This window comes from Ochotona curzoniae, unplaced genomic scaffold (genome assembly GCF_017591425.1).
Source record: "Ochotona curzoniae isolate NIBS_2020 unplaced genomic scaffold, NIBS_Ocur_1.0 contig_430, whole genome shotgun sequence".
In the NCBI taxonomy this organism is placed as follows: Eukaryota; Metazoa; Chordata; class Mammalia; order Lagomorpha; family Ochotonidae; genus Ochotona; species Ochotona curzoniae.
In genome coordinates, this window is record NW_024466219.1 from 11610946 (window position 1) to 11627549 (window position 16604).

Consider the following 16604-nt stretch of genomic DNA (forward strand, 5'->3'; position numbering starts at 1 on the left):
TACTAAAACTTTCAAATTACTGATCCAGATTCTTGAGGTGAGAAATGTCCAGCTATTTACTTAATGTGGGATCCCCAAGTAGCATATTACCTATTACCTGACCGTTATGGTTATTTTAAAGCTGGAAAATGAAGATGGTTAATCTTCATCAAGCCGAACACAAGCGCTTTCATTCTCCCATTAGCACAACAGGATCAAAAGACGGGGCAGCCTCTGACCAGCCATCCCCACCAACACCTCAGCGCTGCCTCTGGCAGCCTTCTAATTACTTTCCAATTATATTCCTAGATCCCTCATTAGGCAACACAGACAACATCATGAATTACCATGCCAGCAAGTGCTACTAATATCACTCTACTATCCTTCTTACAATTTGCAAGAAAGGCAGAGGGAAGAGGGGCAGGAAATAATGCTCTGGAACATGCTATTCAAAATGTCAAACCTAAGAGAAAAGTTTTCAATTTCACGATGCAAGTTGGCTGCCTTCGTGAGGCTGCACTGGCAACTCAACCATCGGCCTCACTCGGTCTGCAGAGGCGAGAGGGCGCAAAGGTAACTGTTCAGGTTCCCTGCAGGAGAAAACAAGCCACACTCGGCGTAACGAACCATGGGGTGCAGCAAGTCAATTCCTCTCTTCCTTCTGCCGCTGCCTCAGTGCTCCATTGTGGGCGACATGTGACACTGTCCGCTGAGCAACCGACTGGGAAACGCTCTGTGTGAGACTCCTTAGGAAACCACATGGGAAAGCTCCGGGGAGGCTGTCCGCTGAGGAATTTCTGAGCGCAGGGCTGCGCACTTGGAAACCGGGGTTCCACGGGGCTTCCGCTGCCGGCGCCCTCTGCGGGGCCACCCAGACGTGGACTTCTCTGAAGCATGCATGCTGATTTCTTCTTGTGCTTTCCTGCACACCAAGTGTTCGATCCCTTCCATGGGTGGTCGTAAAGTGCCTCTATTCCAGCACTCACACCCACTGAATCCTGCTGGGCAGGCACTCCTCTGAGCTCACAGCTGCGGTCAAGCTCTGGAGCTCGCAGACGCGCTTGGGCACCCCTCGACTGCTACAATCAGTCCTGCTCCATCTAGGCTGTTCCGCTTCTCCTCTAGTATTCTGATTATAACCTTCCCAGGGCTCCAATAACTTGGGTCCTTCTTTGGATCCAAAACACTGCAGGAGGGACTCAGCTAGCGATCGGAGTCTCCCGTGGGCGGCGTGTGGCATTGCATCCCCAGAGCACGTCACGGGTGCAGAGGGCACGCTGAGGTCGTCATGAACCTCCCTGGCCAATGTGCAAATAGTCCCGATGCAATTCCTGACAAGATTCACATCGTCGTGGCATCCTATGCAGAGGGGGAGGAGAAAGCGAATTAACATTGTTGAGTTTTCATCAGGTATTTATTTCTGCTGTATCATTCCAGGTGTCAAGACAAGTTTGAACTACTTAATGATTCAGCCAGAGTGCTTCTGTGTGGGAGGCAGAAGCACTTACGTACATGAGTGGGAATTCAGTTATACAAATTCCTATGTTGAACACTAGTATCACTGAAGCAGCATGAGGTGGGCTTCAAGCAGTAACCAAGGTGAGGAAAGATGAAACCCCTTAAACAGTAAAATACGATGGTAAGAAATTCCGTTCGGAGCATCTACCTTTCAGTGCAGATATAATAATCTGAATTGTTTTCTCCAGGCAATGTATTAACTTCAAGACCTCTGGGGCGAGATGAATCATCTTCTTGGGATCGTGGGATCCAGAATCTTCCTCTTGCACCTTTGGAGTAAATAAGTCAATATGTTTATTAATGATACAGGCCGTCATCAATATGCTTTAAACTCCACCTCAGCTATATGCTGACAATGAAAATACTGGGCAAGCGGAGACTCTAAGATGGACTATGTCAATCAGTGGATTCTCCAGTGACCTCATCGTGCTTGGAGTGGTGAGAGTGGCAGCAGTTTGGAACCGTTGAACTATCAAGACTGCTTGAGCAGGACCCTCGGAGCATGCCCCACATCTGGGACCTGGGGTGGGTGAGAGACGGGGTGGGGCTTCTCCCTTACAATCCCCTTTTACATCAGATACATTAAGGAAACAATACAGAACTAATTGTCTTGCCCATCTTTCTGTAGTGCTTGAACCTTTTTACTCTAGTTATGTCAAGATTGTAAAAAAAATTCTTTAAGAAAAAAAAATATGTCTTTTTTTAAAGATTTATTTTTATTATGTTTTTATTGGAAAGGCGGATATACAGAGAGGAGAGACAGAGAGGAAGATCTTCCGTCCAATGATTCACTCCCCAATGAGTGCAACGGCTGATGCTATGCCGATCCGAAGCCAGGAGCCTCTTCCGGGTCTCCCGCGTGGGTGCAAGGTCCCAAAGCTTTGGGCCGTCCTCGACTGTTCTCCGGGCCACAGGCAGGGAGCTGGAAGGGAAGCGGGGCTGCCAGGATAGAACCGGCGCCCATATGGGATCCTGGGCGTGCAAGGCGAGGACCCTAACCACTTGCGCCACCGCGCCGGGCCCTATATGTTTTAAACTGCCAGGTCTTTCTAAAAAATGAACTAACTTGAGATAGCCAGACAGGGAAGAGAGAAAGAGAAAGCAGAGAGCTCCCACCTACCAGTTCACTGCCCAAAATGCTGGCAGCAGTAACGCTGGGCGGGCCGGGGCCAGGAGCTTCTCCACGGGCACCAGAGAGCCCAGCTAGCTGACCTGGCGCCTCCCAGGGGCTGCATGGTGCGAAGCAGGAGCTAGAATCAGGCACTCTGAGGTGGTGAGTTTAATTTACTCACCGGTGACCAAAATACAGTTGTAAATTTAATTACTGTTTTTCAGAAACTATAGGAATTCTCAAATTTAAATCATAGTTTACTTACCACACGACAATGAAATAAAGTAATGGTTATATTCACTACCTAACACCATAAAAAGGTATATTTATTTAAGTTATAAGAAACTAACATAACTTTATTCATTTTCATTTCAGAGGCAGAAAGGGAAAGAGAGAGCTTCCACGTGCTAATTCATTTCCCAAATGCCTCCACTAGTCCCGGCTGGGGCCAAAGCTGGGAACCCATAACTCAATCCAGGTCTCCCACTGAGGTGCCTGGGACCCACCCGGCTACATGGCCCATCACTCTGTCTCCCTGGGTGCACATCAGCAGAAGCTAAAATAGGAAGAATTGGGGCTCAAACATAGACACTTAGATATCCCAAACAGTGCCTTAATTGTTGCGCCAAGTACCTATTCCTCTCTTTAAACACACTGATTATATACTTTATCTATATTTTTCTATTTTTTTAAAAAAAAGATTTATTTATTTTAAGGGCAGAATGAGAGAGAGAAGAGAGAGAAAGAGAATCTTCTATCTGCTGGTTCACTCCTCAAATGCCCACCTAGCCAGAGCTGGGTCAAGCTGGAGCCAGGAGACCAGAAGTGCATGCATGTCTGCCACCAGCTGCATTCCCAGGTATCCCAGTAAGAAGCTGGGTCAGGGGTGGGACAGCGGGGCCGATGAGCAGGTGTCCCAAGCAATAGCTTGGCCAACTGTGTCACAATATCAGCCCCCTTCTATTTACTTGTGACCTGGGAATAAAATAATTTACATATACAGTAAAAGCTCTGAGCATACTAATTTCTTAGCTTAAAGTGATTATCTAAATCAGTTACTCAAATAGTAATGGTAAGAAACAGTTATGTTAATAGCATTCACTTTCTGTACCATCCCTTCTCCATTACCTAGACTAGCAAATTACAACATCCAGGAAGAAGCAGCTAGCAAATGTCAACATGTGTCAATTACACAGACAAAATGATAAAAACAAACAAAATAGCAATAGTTGAATCAATTAAATGATAAAATACATTGAATAAACGAAGCAAAATAATTTGAAGCATCTCTTACTTTTTTCCACTCGGTGAAGATGTCTTCAAGAGCGCTCATCAGCCCAATGGCATTCTCCTTAATCTGACTGGTAGCCTAGGGAGAATGCGCAGAGAGTTTACTGTACAGACGCTCATTCAGAAGCTGAAATCCTGGAACGGGATGGGCTGATGGGAAAGGGCTCTGGTGGGGAGGTCAAGGACGGAGCTCTGGGTCTGGGACTGCAAGTCGGGCAGCTCAAGAGCGCCTCCCCCATCACAGCCGTGGGACTGCACACGGCTCCCAACAGTTATGGAGAACACGGCATTTATAAAACATCCTTTGGGAGGCGGTGAGGTAACTGTCCCAGAACACTGCAGCCCTTTTATTACTTAATCCCCAGTAACAGGCACAGGCAGCAGATGGTACTGCCCTTATTTTACAGATACGAGCACAGCGCCTTGGCCTACGCCTGGCACCTGCAGCGGGGCCGGGGTCTGACTGGAATTCTGAGCCATTCCCTTTCTACTGCTCACTGCTGCCCCCTGGGGGAGCATTCTCACTTACCCCAGAGGATTCTCACAGGATCAAACGAAGTCATCCCCAGAACTGCTCCCAAACTGTAACTCAGACTCCATGCCTGCTCAGCTTTCAAATTAAACTCCAGCACTGAGCGTGTCTTCTTTTTCTTTTTATGGCTATTTAATTTTTCTTCTGTGGGATCTTATAGGTTTTAACTTAGCAGAACATGACGTCTTAAAGCCCCACTGGGAATGATACAGTACGGCTGCGGCACAGGGGAGATGAAGGCAGGGAGGGTCTGCCCAGAGCTGCTGACGGCGCAAGCTGCAGCGGAGGGGCTGTCCAGCAGCAGCCACCCGAGACCTGCACCGCCTCACGGCTTCCAGAGCACACTCGCCTACGCCATCTCACCGCCATTTCTCCTGCTTTGCTTCCCCTTCCGCACTCCCTGTCCACAGAAGTGCTACTCTGCAAACGTGACACGCAGAACCCAACTTGGCCTCGCGGGGCAGACGCACGGAGGGCACAGTGACAACAGAAGCTGCCCTGGGAAGTACATTTCTTTTATAACCAACACTACCAGGTGGGAGGGGCAGAGGAGGTGATGAGGCAGGACTCAGCCACATGGGAATGTAGCCTTTTCACACCCAGTGCTTGTTCAGGAATTGTCAGTCCCACTTGTAAAGTGGGACAACTGGGGCAAGCCAGCAGGAAGGCGATTTCATGTCCACGTCTTCCCCAGTTCATGGTGTGGACCCTGTCCTGTGGTGTGAGCAGTTTCAGCTCAGCCACACTGAGCTAGCAGCACCTCAACACTGAAGGTCCTGCTGTTCCCTTCCTCCATGCCTTCCTGGGAAGGACCACACAGGGACGTGGCAGCAAACAGCCTCCCCAGGACCTGCTGCCCTCCATCCGCGTCCTCTGCCGGTGGGTCTGAAATGAGGAGCCACCCAAGCAGGCAAGGTGGTGGCACACCAAGGCCCTCAAGTAGCTCTACCACAGCTGAGAGACACGGAAGGACAGGGACAGTTTGAACATTTCATAGCAAGATTCTAGAACAGACAGATCTCAGAAACTCAGTCCTAAGACTGGATTATTCGTACTTCACTAGTGGTAACGTTCCATTAGTCCACGAGCAGTGACTGACAGCACCTAGGCAGCAGGGAGAACTCGGCCGGGGCCTGGAGAGCTGGGTGTGGGCAGGCCCTCCAGCTCCCTGGAACCCAGGCCAGGACAGCGACTGCTAGCGAATCCAGCACATGTCACAGGACGCTCACAGTCTAGGGCCGTGTTTAACAGGTGTGAAAGGTGTGGACACGAGACCAGGGCACTGAGTGACTTGTTAACACTAAGTGAAGAGCCACATGCCAGTGTGCGACCTCGGGCACCCGACACCCCAGACCTCTGCCCACAGGCTAACTCCAGGACAGCCTTGGTTTTATGCTTTAACATGAGTTTTGGCTCAAGGAAGCATACTTTTAGAAAATAATGAACATCTTCACTTGTTTTATGTGCTGATACAAAATAATTTGCATGCACATTCCTGGAAAAGTATTTAGCTCCAAAAATTAGATCGAGAAATGTCAGTTTCCACATTAAGTGGCACAATGGACTTCGACAAAGACCGGGAAGAAAAAGGCAGGCAGCCAGTGACACCAGATGTCACCTCTCCACTCCACCCCTGCTTGACAGCTCCCCGACAGCCTGCATGCCGATGCAAACAGCTATGAAGAGGCAGCAGCAAAATATCAAGGACAGAAGCCACCACAACTCAAGAAGCACCGGGAACACCCTGCCACGACATCAGGACACACGAGCCTCTTCAATAAAAATATAGACATTTAGAAAAGTCCTCAATCACTGAGTTAAATTTTTTTGGTATTTTTAAGTAATTTACTCAAGCTTCCTACCAAAGTGAGACTATTTTTAAAAATCAGGCTCTTATGTTATGTAGTACATAGAGAACACTCTATCTTACCTCATTGTGCGTGTGCTGCCTTAAGAGTTCATGCTGAAGCTCTTCTGCTTTAGCCCATCCAGCATCTAATAGAACCTTCATTCCTAAGCCTATTCCATCACAAACAGCATCCACAAATTCTTCCTAGAAAAAGGATGAATTCAGGTTTTATATATATATATACAGACACACATATATTTTATGCTTAGAGACAATAACATTCCACGTTTATCAGGTTCAACCAAAGCTAGAATAAGAATTAATAATTTATATTAAAGTAAACTAATCTGTAATTCAGTATTCTGCATATGACATGTTGTAAATGTTTGTCTGGGGCTGGTGTTGTGGCACAGCACGTAAAGCTACTGCCTGTGAGACCAGCATCCCATAGCAGCACAATTCAAGTCCTGGCTGCTCCACTTCCAAACCGGCTCCATGCTAATGAACTTGGGGGAAAGCAACGGGAGATGGCCCAAATTCTTCGGCTCCCAGGAGACCCAGAAGAAACTCCTGGCTTCTGACTTCACCTGGCTCAGCCCTGGCTTTGGTAAACCAGTGGATAGAAGATCTCTGTCTTTCCCTCTTTCTCTTCCTTTCAAAGAAATATATTTTATTAAAAAAAAAAAAGCAATGTTTATCATTTTGGGCAGGACACTAAGTTTTTAGGACACGTCCTAATTAGTATTAGTATTAGTATTAGTATTAGTATTAGTATTAGTATTAGTATTAGTACTAGTATTAGTATTAGTATTAGTGTTAGTGTTAGTATTAGCAATGTTCTAGCACTATGTCCTGGATAGTACCAATGATCAAAGCAAGCAAACAAACATTCCCCAGCACAGAGGGTGCCTGTGAGCGGGACCCCAGCAGACAGCTCTCTCCCACCAGGGCCTCTGGAGATGAAGGAAGGTTTGCAGTGCCAGCCAGTGGATTCTGTAACTTAGAGCCAAACATAGATCTTATTGCCCGACTACGCAGCGACTTTGCAAGCTATGAGGCGCTTGGCAAATTTGCGGATACCATCCCCAGTCTCCAGTGCTCTCTAATGCTAACGTACCTGAACGCTGGTGGCCTTGTTGTCTATGTTTTCCAGAAAATACAGCTTGCTCCCACTGAGAACTGCTAACTGGCCCACATACTTTACAGCTTGATGGACAATTTGGATCACTTTCTTTTGAGTCTCTTTTACCATTGATGAAATATCAGAACAGCATCCCTACAATGTAATAATGAACCAGGATATCAGATAAATGAAAAATGATAAGAAAAAAAACAACCAAACTTCTACTATAGTAGAATGGGGAAAGTCTCTTGGCAGGTCCTATTACATAAGATCTGTCCAAATACTCTAGGCCATTTTATGATAAATTCCAACTATCCATTTGTAAAACTGAAACCTAATCCCCTTGATCCTCTTCCCTTATGTACTCAAGGAATTCTTCTGGAGGAGTTCACAGACAGGGTAGGTGGTGAGGTATTTTTCCATAGTAACAGAACCCTGGATGTGTAGGTCAGCACACAGGTGTCCAGGATAACACACATCTCCCATGGATACTTGCAGCTGGATACCGTGAGATGAAATTCCGGCAAAGATGTACACACAGATGAATCATGTGGTGACTTTCAGAAACTTCCCTGAAAAAAACATACACCTGGCCTTTTCCCTCTTTGACACTTCCATCCCACTGCACTAAAACTCAGACGGAATTCCCTCATGGTGGGCCAAGAAGTCAAGGGCATGCTTCTTGACTTGATGGAAGAGCTAAAGGGGCTCCGGACTGCATGGAGAAGCACTGCACCAACTCGCAGACCTTTTGTGACAGAAGTAAGGTTGTATCTTACTTCTTCACTAAAACCAAACCAAATCTTGCCACTACAAAGGGCTATGGCTTAGAAAATAGCTGTGTGTTCTCTGAAGGCCCAATGCATAAAGGCCTGGCCCCCCAAATCCTTGGTTAAGAGTTAATGGATACTGTGCACTGCTGATGGACTAAGGGCAGAGGCTGGGCCCAACGATGGTTTGCCTGGGAAGCGGGTCCAGTGGCACACCTTCAGGTCACTGGGGGCTTGCTCTCCAACGGTCATTCCTCTGAGGCTGGTGACAGAAGCTGAGATTGGCCCAGCTCTTTCTCTCTGCTTCCTGGCCCACCACACAACTCTCTCTGTGTGCATTTCACTGTCCAGCCCACCAGACACCCGACTACAGGGGTCACTCAGTGCTGGGCTGTGAGCCATCAGAACATGTTTTCTTTTATTTGGTAGTTCTTCTGAGTGACCTACACAAGAGTATACAGGAACACAAAAGGACGTCCCTTGCCTCTGCATCATCAGGCTTGTAGCTAATTCAGCATGCGCTGAACCCAAATTCATAGTGAGAGCAAGACTACCTTTCTTCCCAAAAGCCCTCCCTGAGGTTGGCATGGTACAGTGGCCAAGTGCACACTCTGGCCACATCTGCCAGGGTTCAAATCCAACTCCATCACTAAGCAGTTACACAATTACTCGTCTTCTCTGGGTCCCTACTTACTCATCTATAAAAATGATGACTGGAGCCAGTGCAGTAGCACAGTAGGCACCCCATATGAACATCAATTCATATCCCAGTTGCTCTACTTCCAATTCAGCTTTCTGCTTACAGCCTAGGAAAGTAACAGGGAATGGTCCAAGCCCTGGGACCCTTGGACCTATGTGGAAGCCCATGGAGAAGCTGGACTTATTTTTATTACTTTCAAATAAAAATAAAATATTTAACAACAAAAAAAAAAATTATGACACCAGTTCCCACTTCCGGGGCTACTGTGAGAACTAAATGAGATCATGTTGGTAAATGACCGGGAAGCACCGGTGCATGAAGCGTCACAGGTCGTACAGACACGCACAGCCTCAAGAATCCCAAACTAGAAGCTCTTCTGGAATCCTTCCAGACTGGATTTTGGGGAAGACGCAGACAGTAGGACAGTCACTAAACAGGCAGCAAAAGAACTCTCGAACGGCACTAAGCAAACCAATTCACCTGCAAAAATAACTGCAAGTAGCCTCCCAGTTTTTTAACTTCTTGTCTGAATTCATCTTCAAGTCTTTCTTTACTAGCATAAGGTAGAAAACCATTGAGCCAGTGTCTGATTAGCACCACGAGCTGCTCAAAAGCACATGCGATCCGGATGGTAAGCGACTGGACGGCTCTGTCAGAAGAGAACACTTCGAAAGAAGAAAAAAAAAAGAGGAAGAAATAATCTGTAAACAGAGCATCCCTGCATGACCAATTACAACAGTTCAACACAATCAAAAGATGCATGCCACGTGGGCCAAACACTCCACCCAGAGCGTGGCAGGCAGAAAACCAGCACCAGTGTGACACAACAAAAGCAACACAACTGCTTACAGTTATCCTGGCTTTCTTCGTCTTGTTCTTCATGAGCTTTGGAAATGGCAAACAGCCCATCATAGATGATAAGAAAATTATCCACCAGGCTATCAGCCAGAGCTTTCTCTTCATCGTAACTCTTCCCAAGAAAATCTAGTGATGAACCAATCAAATCCTTACAAATTCCAGGAAGAAACGATTCTGCTGACTTGGAACAAATGGTGCTGGATTTCTCCATCAAGCCTGTATCAACAGAAAACAGCTTTCAAGTATGGCGCCTTCACACAGTCGACCTGATGAGACCACAGTGCAGAATCACTGGTCAGGAATTCGGTTATTCTAACCACAAGAACCCTCATTTCCGCATGCCACAGCGAAAGCTCAGTTCTGTGCAGAGACCAAGTAACCACAGCAGCATGCCACAGCTTTAGAGCCCCAGGCACCCCATGCACCCACTGGCTTAACCTCCTTCTTGACTCTTCCTCTGGGATTTTTCCCTAACACCCACAGAAACTATAAATTGGTGAAAACAATGGAAAACATAAAATTAGAAATCCAACTAATTCATAAACTGGAAACATAGGAATAAACAATATTAAAAGTGCCTCTACATTTTAAGCGTTCCTTCTCAAGGCATACAACAATCAAAGCTAACTGACTGGCTATAGTCACCACCACACATCTCTGACAGACATTGAGAAGGCATCATTTCCTAAGCATTGTCTAAAATGGAGTTCAATGCAAAGTTTTGTTGTTGTTGTTGTTGTTAAAGATTTATTTTATTTTTATTACAAAGTCACATATACAGAGAGGAGGAGAGACAGAGAGGAAGATCTTCCGTCCGATGATTCACTCCCCAAGTGGCCGCAATGGCTGGAGCTGTGCCAATCTGAAGCCAGGAGCTTCTTCCAGGCCTCCCACACGGGTGCAGGGCCCCAATGCTTAAGGCCGTCCTTGGCTGCTTTCTCAGGCCACAAGCAGGGAGCTGGATGGGAAGCGGAGCTGCCGGGATTAGAACCAGCGCCCATATGGGATCCCAGGCGTGCAAGGTGAGAACCTTAACCACTACACCATCGCGCTGGGCCCCAATGCAAAGTTTTGAAAGGGCCTCGGAAATGACTTCATCCTGAAGTGCTAACATGCATCAGTGCACTTGTTTTCTGGTTCAGGCCATAGGTGATCAGAAGCAGCAAATTCAAAGAAAGGTAGAATAAAGGCACAGGATGGGGAACCTAGAACAAAGATGAGTTTGATTTGGGCAGGAGAAAAAAGTCAGGATACTAACAAAACACTTCCAGTCTGTTAAAGAGGACTACATTAGGTACATGTTCTGTGTTTCAGAAGATTCTGTACTAATTCATCCTAAAATCTAACATCAATATTCCACCAGGTAAGACCCCTGCATGCTATATGGGAGTTCCTGGTTTCATCCCCAGCTCTGGCTCCTGACTGCTTCCTGCTAAGGCAGACCCCATGAGGCAGCAGTGACGGCTCAGGTAACTGAGTTCCTGCCACCCACGTGGGCCATCAGGTCGGAGTTCCTGGCTCAGCCTGGCTCAGCCCCAGCCCTTGCCAGTATTTGGAGAGTGAATGGCAGGGTGTGTGCGTGGGGGGGGGGGGGTTCCCCTTTCTCCCTTTTTCTCTCTGTATCTCCCCCTCTCTCTATACTTTATCCCATCTTCAATGAAAAAACAAAAAAGCTGCCAAGTGCTAGATCCCGGGCTCTTCCGGCTCCCCTGGTCCTCCACCTCCCACCTCACTCTTGTCCAGGCGGGCTCCTGCCAAAGGCACGTGGGGGCTTCCCTTTCTGCTTGAGTTCTGTGCAAGAATCTCCCATATCTCTGACTGTCCCTCCAAATTATTTTTGTAAAGCATCTTGCCATCAGATATAGAACTTCTTATTTTGGTGGTAAATCAAAAATCTATAGATTTGTTTTAGATGAAATGAGCAGGATCAAAATTATCTTCCTAAAAGACAATTTTATAACTAAAAGAAAAGGAAGTCTTAACTAATCTAAAACCAAAATGAGACTGATTCAGGTTTTTTTTTTCCAGCTATTAGGACCTTTATCAAGCAGGTTACTGTATCACATGGCAATTTTAGAATCTTGTTTACTAAGGTAAACTGCATTCACTAGAACATCACATAGCTGAAGCTATGAAGGGATGTGTTTCTTTTTCCCAGTTCATACCCCAGCTCTCCAGCAGACCTAAGCACTGTTCTACTCTAAACCACACTTGCCTCCGTCACCATGGATCGTGTTTCTGAGATTCATAAAAGTTGTTGAATCAATCATTCCTCTTTCATTGTTGTGCATGGCAGTCCACATATAACCTTCCCAAGCCACAAGCAGGGAGCTGGATTGGAGGTCGAGCAGCCAGGGCACAAACCAGCACGACTAGGTAGTAATTCTTCAAGTTTATTATTACAGGTACTTTCACATACCAATTACAGAATCTCTCCATCTCTGTTATTGGTAAATTGATATTATACTAAATATCGGTACAAAATGATTCTTTGGTAACTTTTCCTTTAAAATTTTTTAATTAAAGTGGAATGGGGGTACATGGACTATTTTATAAAACTCAGAGGAAGGACCAGCATACAGGTAGGGGTCCCCCTAGGATGCTGGCATTCTGTATAGTCGTTGGTTTGACTCAGCTACCCCAGCTGCGATCCAGCCCTCTGCTGACGTGCCTGGGAAAGCAGCAGAGGAGATGGCTCCAGTGTTTGGGTCCTTGCCACACACATCAGAGACCTGGAAAAAGCTCCAGGCTACTTGCTGGCTTCGGCCTGGCCCAGCATTGGTTATTGTGGCCATGTAGGGAGTGGGCCAGCAGACAGATCTCTCTCTCACTCTGACTTTTCAATAAATAAAAAATAAATGCGTAAAAGAAAAAAAAATCCAGAGGAACCAGATGCTACATGGTGAGAAAGAGCTGTGCTGTCCCTCTCTGACCCCAAGGACAACAGGCACTTCCGCGTTGGGGAGTACTGCTCACCCATGCACACATTCTTTCCCTTTCTCTCACAAATGACCGGGCAGCACACACAATCCGCTATACTATGCTTGTTTTCACTTATAAGGAGATAATATTCCTGTCTTTTTTATGTTTTACTTACACACTTGAAAAGTAGAGAGACAAAGAAAGATCTTACACTGATTGATTTACTACCCAAATCCAATCCCCGCAACAGCTGAGGTTGGGCTAGGCTGAAGCCAGGAGCCCAGAACTGAATTCAGGTCCTCTCCACTATTAGCAGGCACCCAAGCACTACGCTGCTGCTCCAGACTCAGGCACTCTGCCAGCAGCTGCAGGCCCCACGCTGTCGTCACTGCTGTGCCAAATGCCCACCCCAGGTAACAGCCCTACGATGAAAGCAGGTGCTCTCCATTAGGCCTTTAAATAAATCACAAAGTATGAGTTGTAAAAGTATAACAGACCACTGATCCACCATCTCATTTCATTGAAGTTCCCAGACAATGAAACAATTTGCACGAGACACAAAACAAGGTGATTGTGGAGCTGGAACTTGGTGTTTTTCTCACGAGGCAGAAAATCTGATGAAAAAGTACCTGAAGAATGTGAAGAATGCAAATTCTGAACTGGGTGGGCTTGAATGTCATGTAAACAACCAGAAATTCTTCTATTTTTCATCAAACTCCTGCTCCTGAAAAAAAAAAATGAACCATAAAATCAGTAGATACACAACACTCAGAACATAACTGTTATCTTTTTAAAAGATTTATTTATTCACTCCAGAGCCTATGAAACCACACTGTAAAGAAACAATAACAACAAAAATACAATATAGTTTAAAAAAAAAGACTTATTTTTTCAAGAGGCAGAGTTGCAGAAAAAGGGAGAGACAGAGATCTTTTATCCACTGGTTCACTGCCCAAATGTCCCCAACAGCTGTGGCTGGGCAGGCTGAAGCCAGGAGTTTCAGGCGGGTCGCCCTCCCTGGGTGACAGGGTCCAAACACTTGAGCCATCCTCCGCCATTTACCCAGGCACATCAGCAGGGAGCTTAACCGGCTGGGACTCTTACCGGCAGTCACATGGGTTGCCTGCATTACAGGTGGCAGTTTAACCCACTGTACCACAATGCCATTGCCACGGAATGATATTATTAACAAGATTTACTTTTTAATTCTCTAAGAAAAATGGACATACATGTGTGTGTTTCCCAGCAAGGGTTAAAGTCACTAAATTTTTGAAGAGTAATTTTACTAACTATGGCTTATATTTAATTAATTAGATCAAGCACTTCTATTTCCAGGATCTGGATACTACATTGAAACATGGCAAGCATGGCTGTGGAGCTCATCCAGCTTAAAGTTCCAAACAAAAGAAAAAAACTCGGACACATCATTGCACTAAGGAGATGACTGTTCTGTGGGCTGCGAGGGCTGTGGGAGGCCTGGCCTGAGGGGCCCCGGGGAGCCTCCTGAGCAGCGCCCTCGAAAGATGAATGGGAGTTAGCCAAGCAGGGCCCAGGCTTGGGAGACAGGCTGGGGTCTCAGACGCAGGTACTAGCATGTGGGAAGGCCTGGTGATAAGCCAAAGTACACACATGCAAAGAGCAGGGACGCCTTCTGAGATGTGAGAGAGAGAGCAGGGATGAAGCTGGAAGGATGAGCTTGACGCTGAGCTTAGGCCCAGGAAGGCTTTTAAATAGGGAAATGCTCTAAGTAAATACCTAATAAAGATTTCCCACACTGTGTGCAAAGCACACCTGTTGAGTGTAACACTGGCATGCACGGAGGAAACAGTCTCCTCCCAAGGTTTCGCTCGTCTCGCACAGCCTGGAAAACCACACAGGCATCGCCACACTCCCACTTCCTGCTCCTGGACAAGACAGCGTCCGTCCATCCATGCTGCCATTCACCTGTCTACTCCGAAGTCCAAGCTGGCTTGGTGAGTCAGTGGGACTGTTTCAGTCAGGGCTCTAGACTAACATCCAGGGATGCCTTTGGTAAACTTTCTACCACTGCTGAAAAGATCATTAAGCAAAAGTATTTCACCAGTAGTAGCCTAAATGCTTCAATATAAAATTCCCACCCCATGGATTCCTCCAAGAGAAACACAAAAATACAATACAATATATTGTACAAATTATAGCTTCTTGGGGGTGGAAGCAGAAGGCCCGTTGCTACAGCAAGTCTAAAGTAGGAAAACAATTGTTCGTGTAACACTATCATAGTTGAGCAATGTTTAAGCCCAAATAAAGAAAATGCTTGTCACATTCCTTTCAAGGAGGTTTTTTTTTTTTTTATTTAACCTCAGGAGAAAATTTACTTTTAACTGTCAAAAGTACACATCAAAATTTATAGGCAGCCAAACCAGCCTATTTTATTGCAGAACAACTGCGGCATAGCATTGGCCAGGAGCGGCTGTATAATTAACAATCCGTCAGCGTTGCCAGGCCCGCGGCACGTGCGGGCAGCTGTCATAAACATCCTTGCAAGGCTGAAGCTTCGCACACAAGGACTCACACTAACGGCCACTCATCTTCTAAAAAATATGATACTTTTAAATTACAGAAGTTCTCAAAAATATCTCTGCCAAAAGATAAAGCATTCCATTTCAAAATCTTAGAAAATATCGAGAACTTTTGATTTTTTGGTTAACATTTTTAAATACTGATTTCTTAGTTATGAAGCCAATTCAGCAGAAAATCAGGTATAGATCACCAACATTCAATAGGCAAAAATACCAATTAAAAAAAATTAAAAGCTGAGTAATGAACATCTTATTCCTTACTAGTCATTAATGTTTGTATTAGGATCCGCAAGTTGAGGTATACTATTTATAACTAAGGTAAAAATAGTAAGATCTCAGAAATCCTAAAACGAAAGGAATTCATGAATTATCCTCTGATGAACATTTCGATCTAGCTTGCATTTTGTACAGTGTAAGTTACACTGCATTGGAGTAAGTACCCCAAGCCCCATCTGCCAAATTCTACCCAAGCTCATGTTAGTGCCATGGTGTCCCCACCCTGAGTCCTTTAGACGGGCACTGACCACAACCCACACTCAAAGGTTCCATCTGCCTCCATCTGGACTTGAAGCGAAGTAGCTGGGATATGAACTGGCACCTCTATGGGACGCTGGGATCACAGGTCGTGGCTTAACATGCAGCGCCACAAAGCTGGCCCCACTCAGTCATTCTAAGACACAGTACTGACATACTAGATGTCTTCTTTTTCTGACAGACAATTTGAAGCCCGAGAGTGATCTATCTCTAGCACTCTTCCTACTGCACCTCCGGATTCCCCCGACAGACATACAATGACAGCAGACAGCTCATTTAAAATAAGCAAAGTATGTATCTGAAGAACGTCACCAAAAGCACAGCTTGGACGCCTTTACCTCCTTCGAGACAATGAAGAAACAGGTGCATCTGTGATGTCAGGCTCCCATTCATCTTCAGGATCACAAAAGATATCGTCACCCTTGTTATTACCATTACTCTAAGAAAACACATAGTTTCCATTAGTTATGGGCAAAAAAAAAACAACTTAGCAACTAAGGAGAAAATGCATAATCACCCTGTTATATTCAAAATACAAAATTCTATGGAAAAACACAAAAAGAATCACAACGAATACATGAAAGCAGGAAGTGAACAATAAGGGTAGCACACTAGATTTTAGTGTACATGTTTAGGTAAATTAACACTGTTTTACTTCTAATACACAAGCAAGATTCACATACAAAATTTGGAAATTATTAACTCATAGACACAAAGGAAACATTTAAACCACTCAAGCCCGCTAGGTGGAGAAGTTGCTAATGCCTCACCCTGGCACGCTTTCCTTCAGACATTCTGGATACTTCTATAAGTATATAACGATTCCCTCTGATCACAGTGAAACAGGTTTTTAGTATGGT

At 45.6% G+C, this 16604-nt stretch overlaps 1 protein-coding gene across 1 annotated transcript in view; it reads right to left on the bottom strand.

The window, feature by feature from the left end:
- Positions 1-534: 534 nt before the first annotated feature.
- The window catches only part of KIF14 (kinesin family member 14), a 48842-nt gene continuing 32772 nt past the window's right edge, over positions 535-16604 (bottom strand). The window contains exons 21-29 of the mRNA XM_040985782.1: positions 16083-16183; positions 13282-13376; positions 9722-9946; positions 9353-9537; positions 7397-7555; positions 6361-6483; positions 3906-3977; positions 1646-1787; positions 535-1338 (exon numbers count right to left, since the gene is read on the bottom strand). Coding sequence (XP_040841716.1) covers positions 962-1338; positions 1646-1787; positions 3906-3977; positions 6361-6483; positions 7397-7555; positions 9353-9537; positions 9722-9946; positions 13282-13376; positions 16083-16183 — 1479 coding nt within the window. The 3' untranslated portion in view covers positions 535-961. The remainder of the gene's footprint in view (positions 1339-1645; positions 1788-3905; positions 3978-6360; positions 6484-7396; positions 7556-9352; positions 9538-9721; positions 9947-13281; positions 13377-16082; positions 16184-16604) is intronic.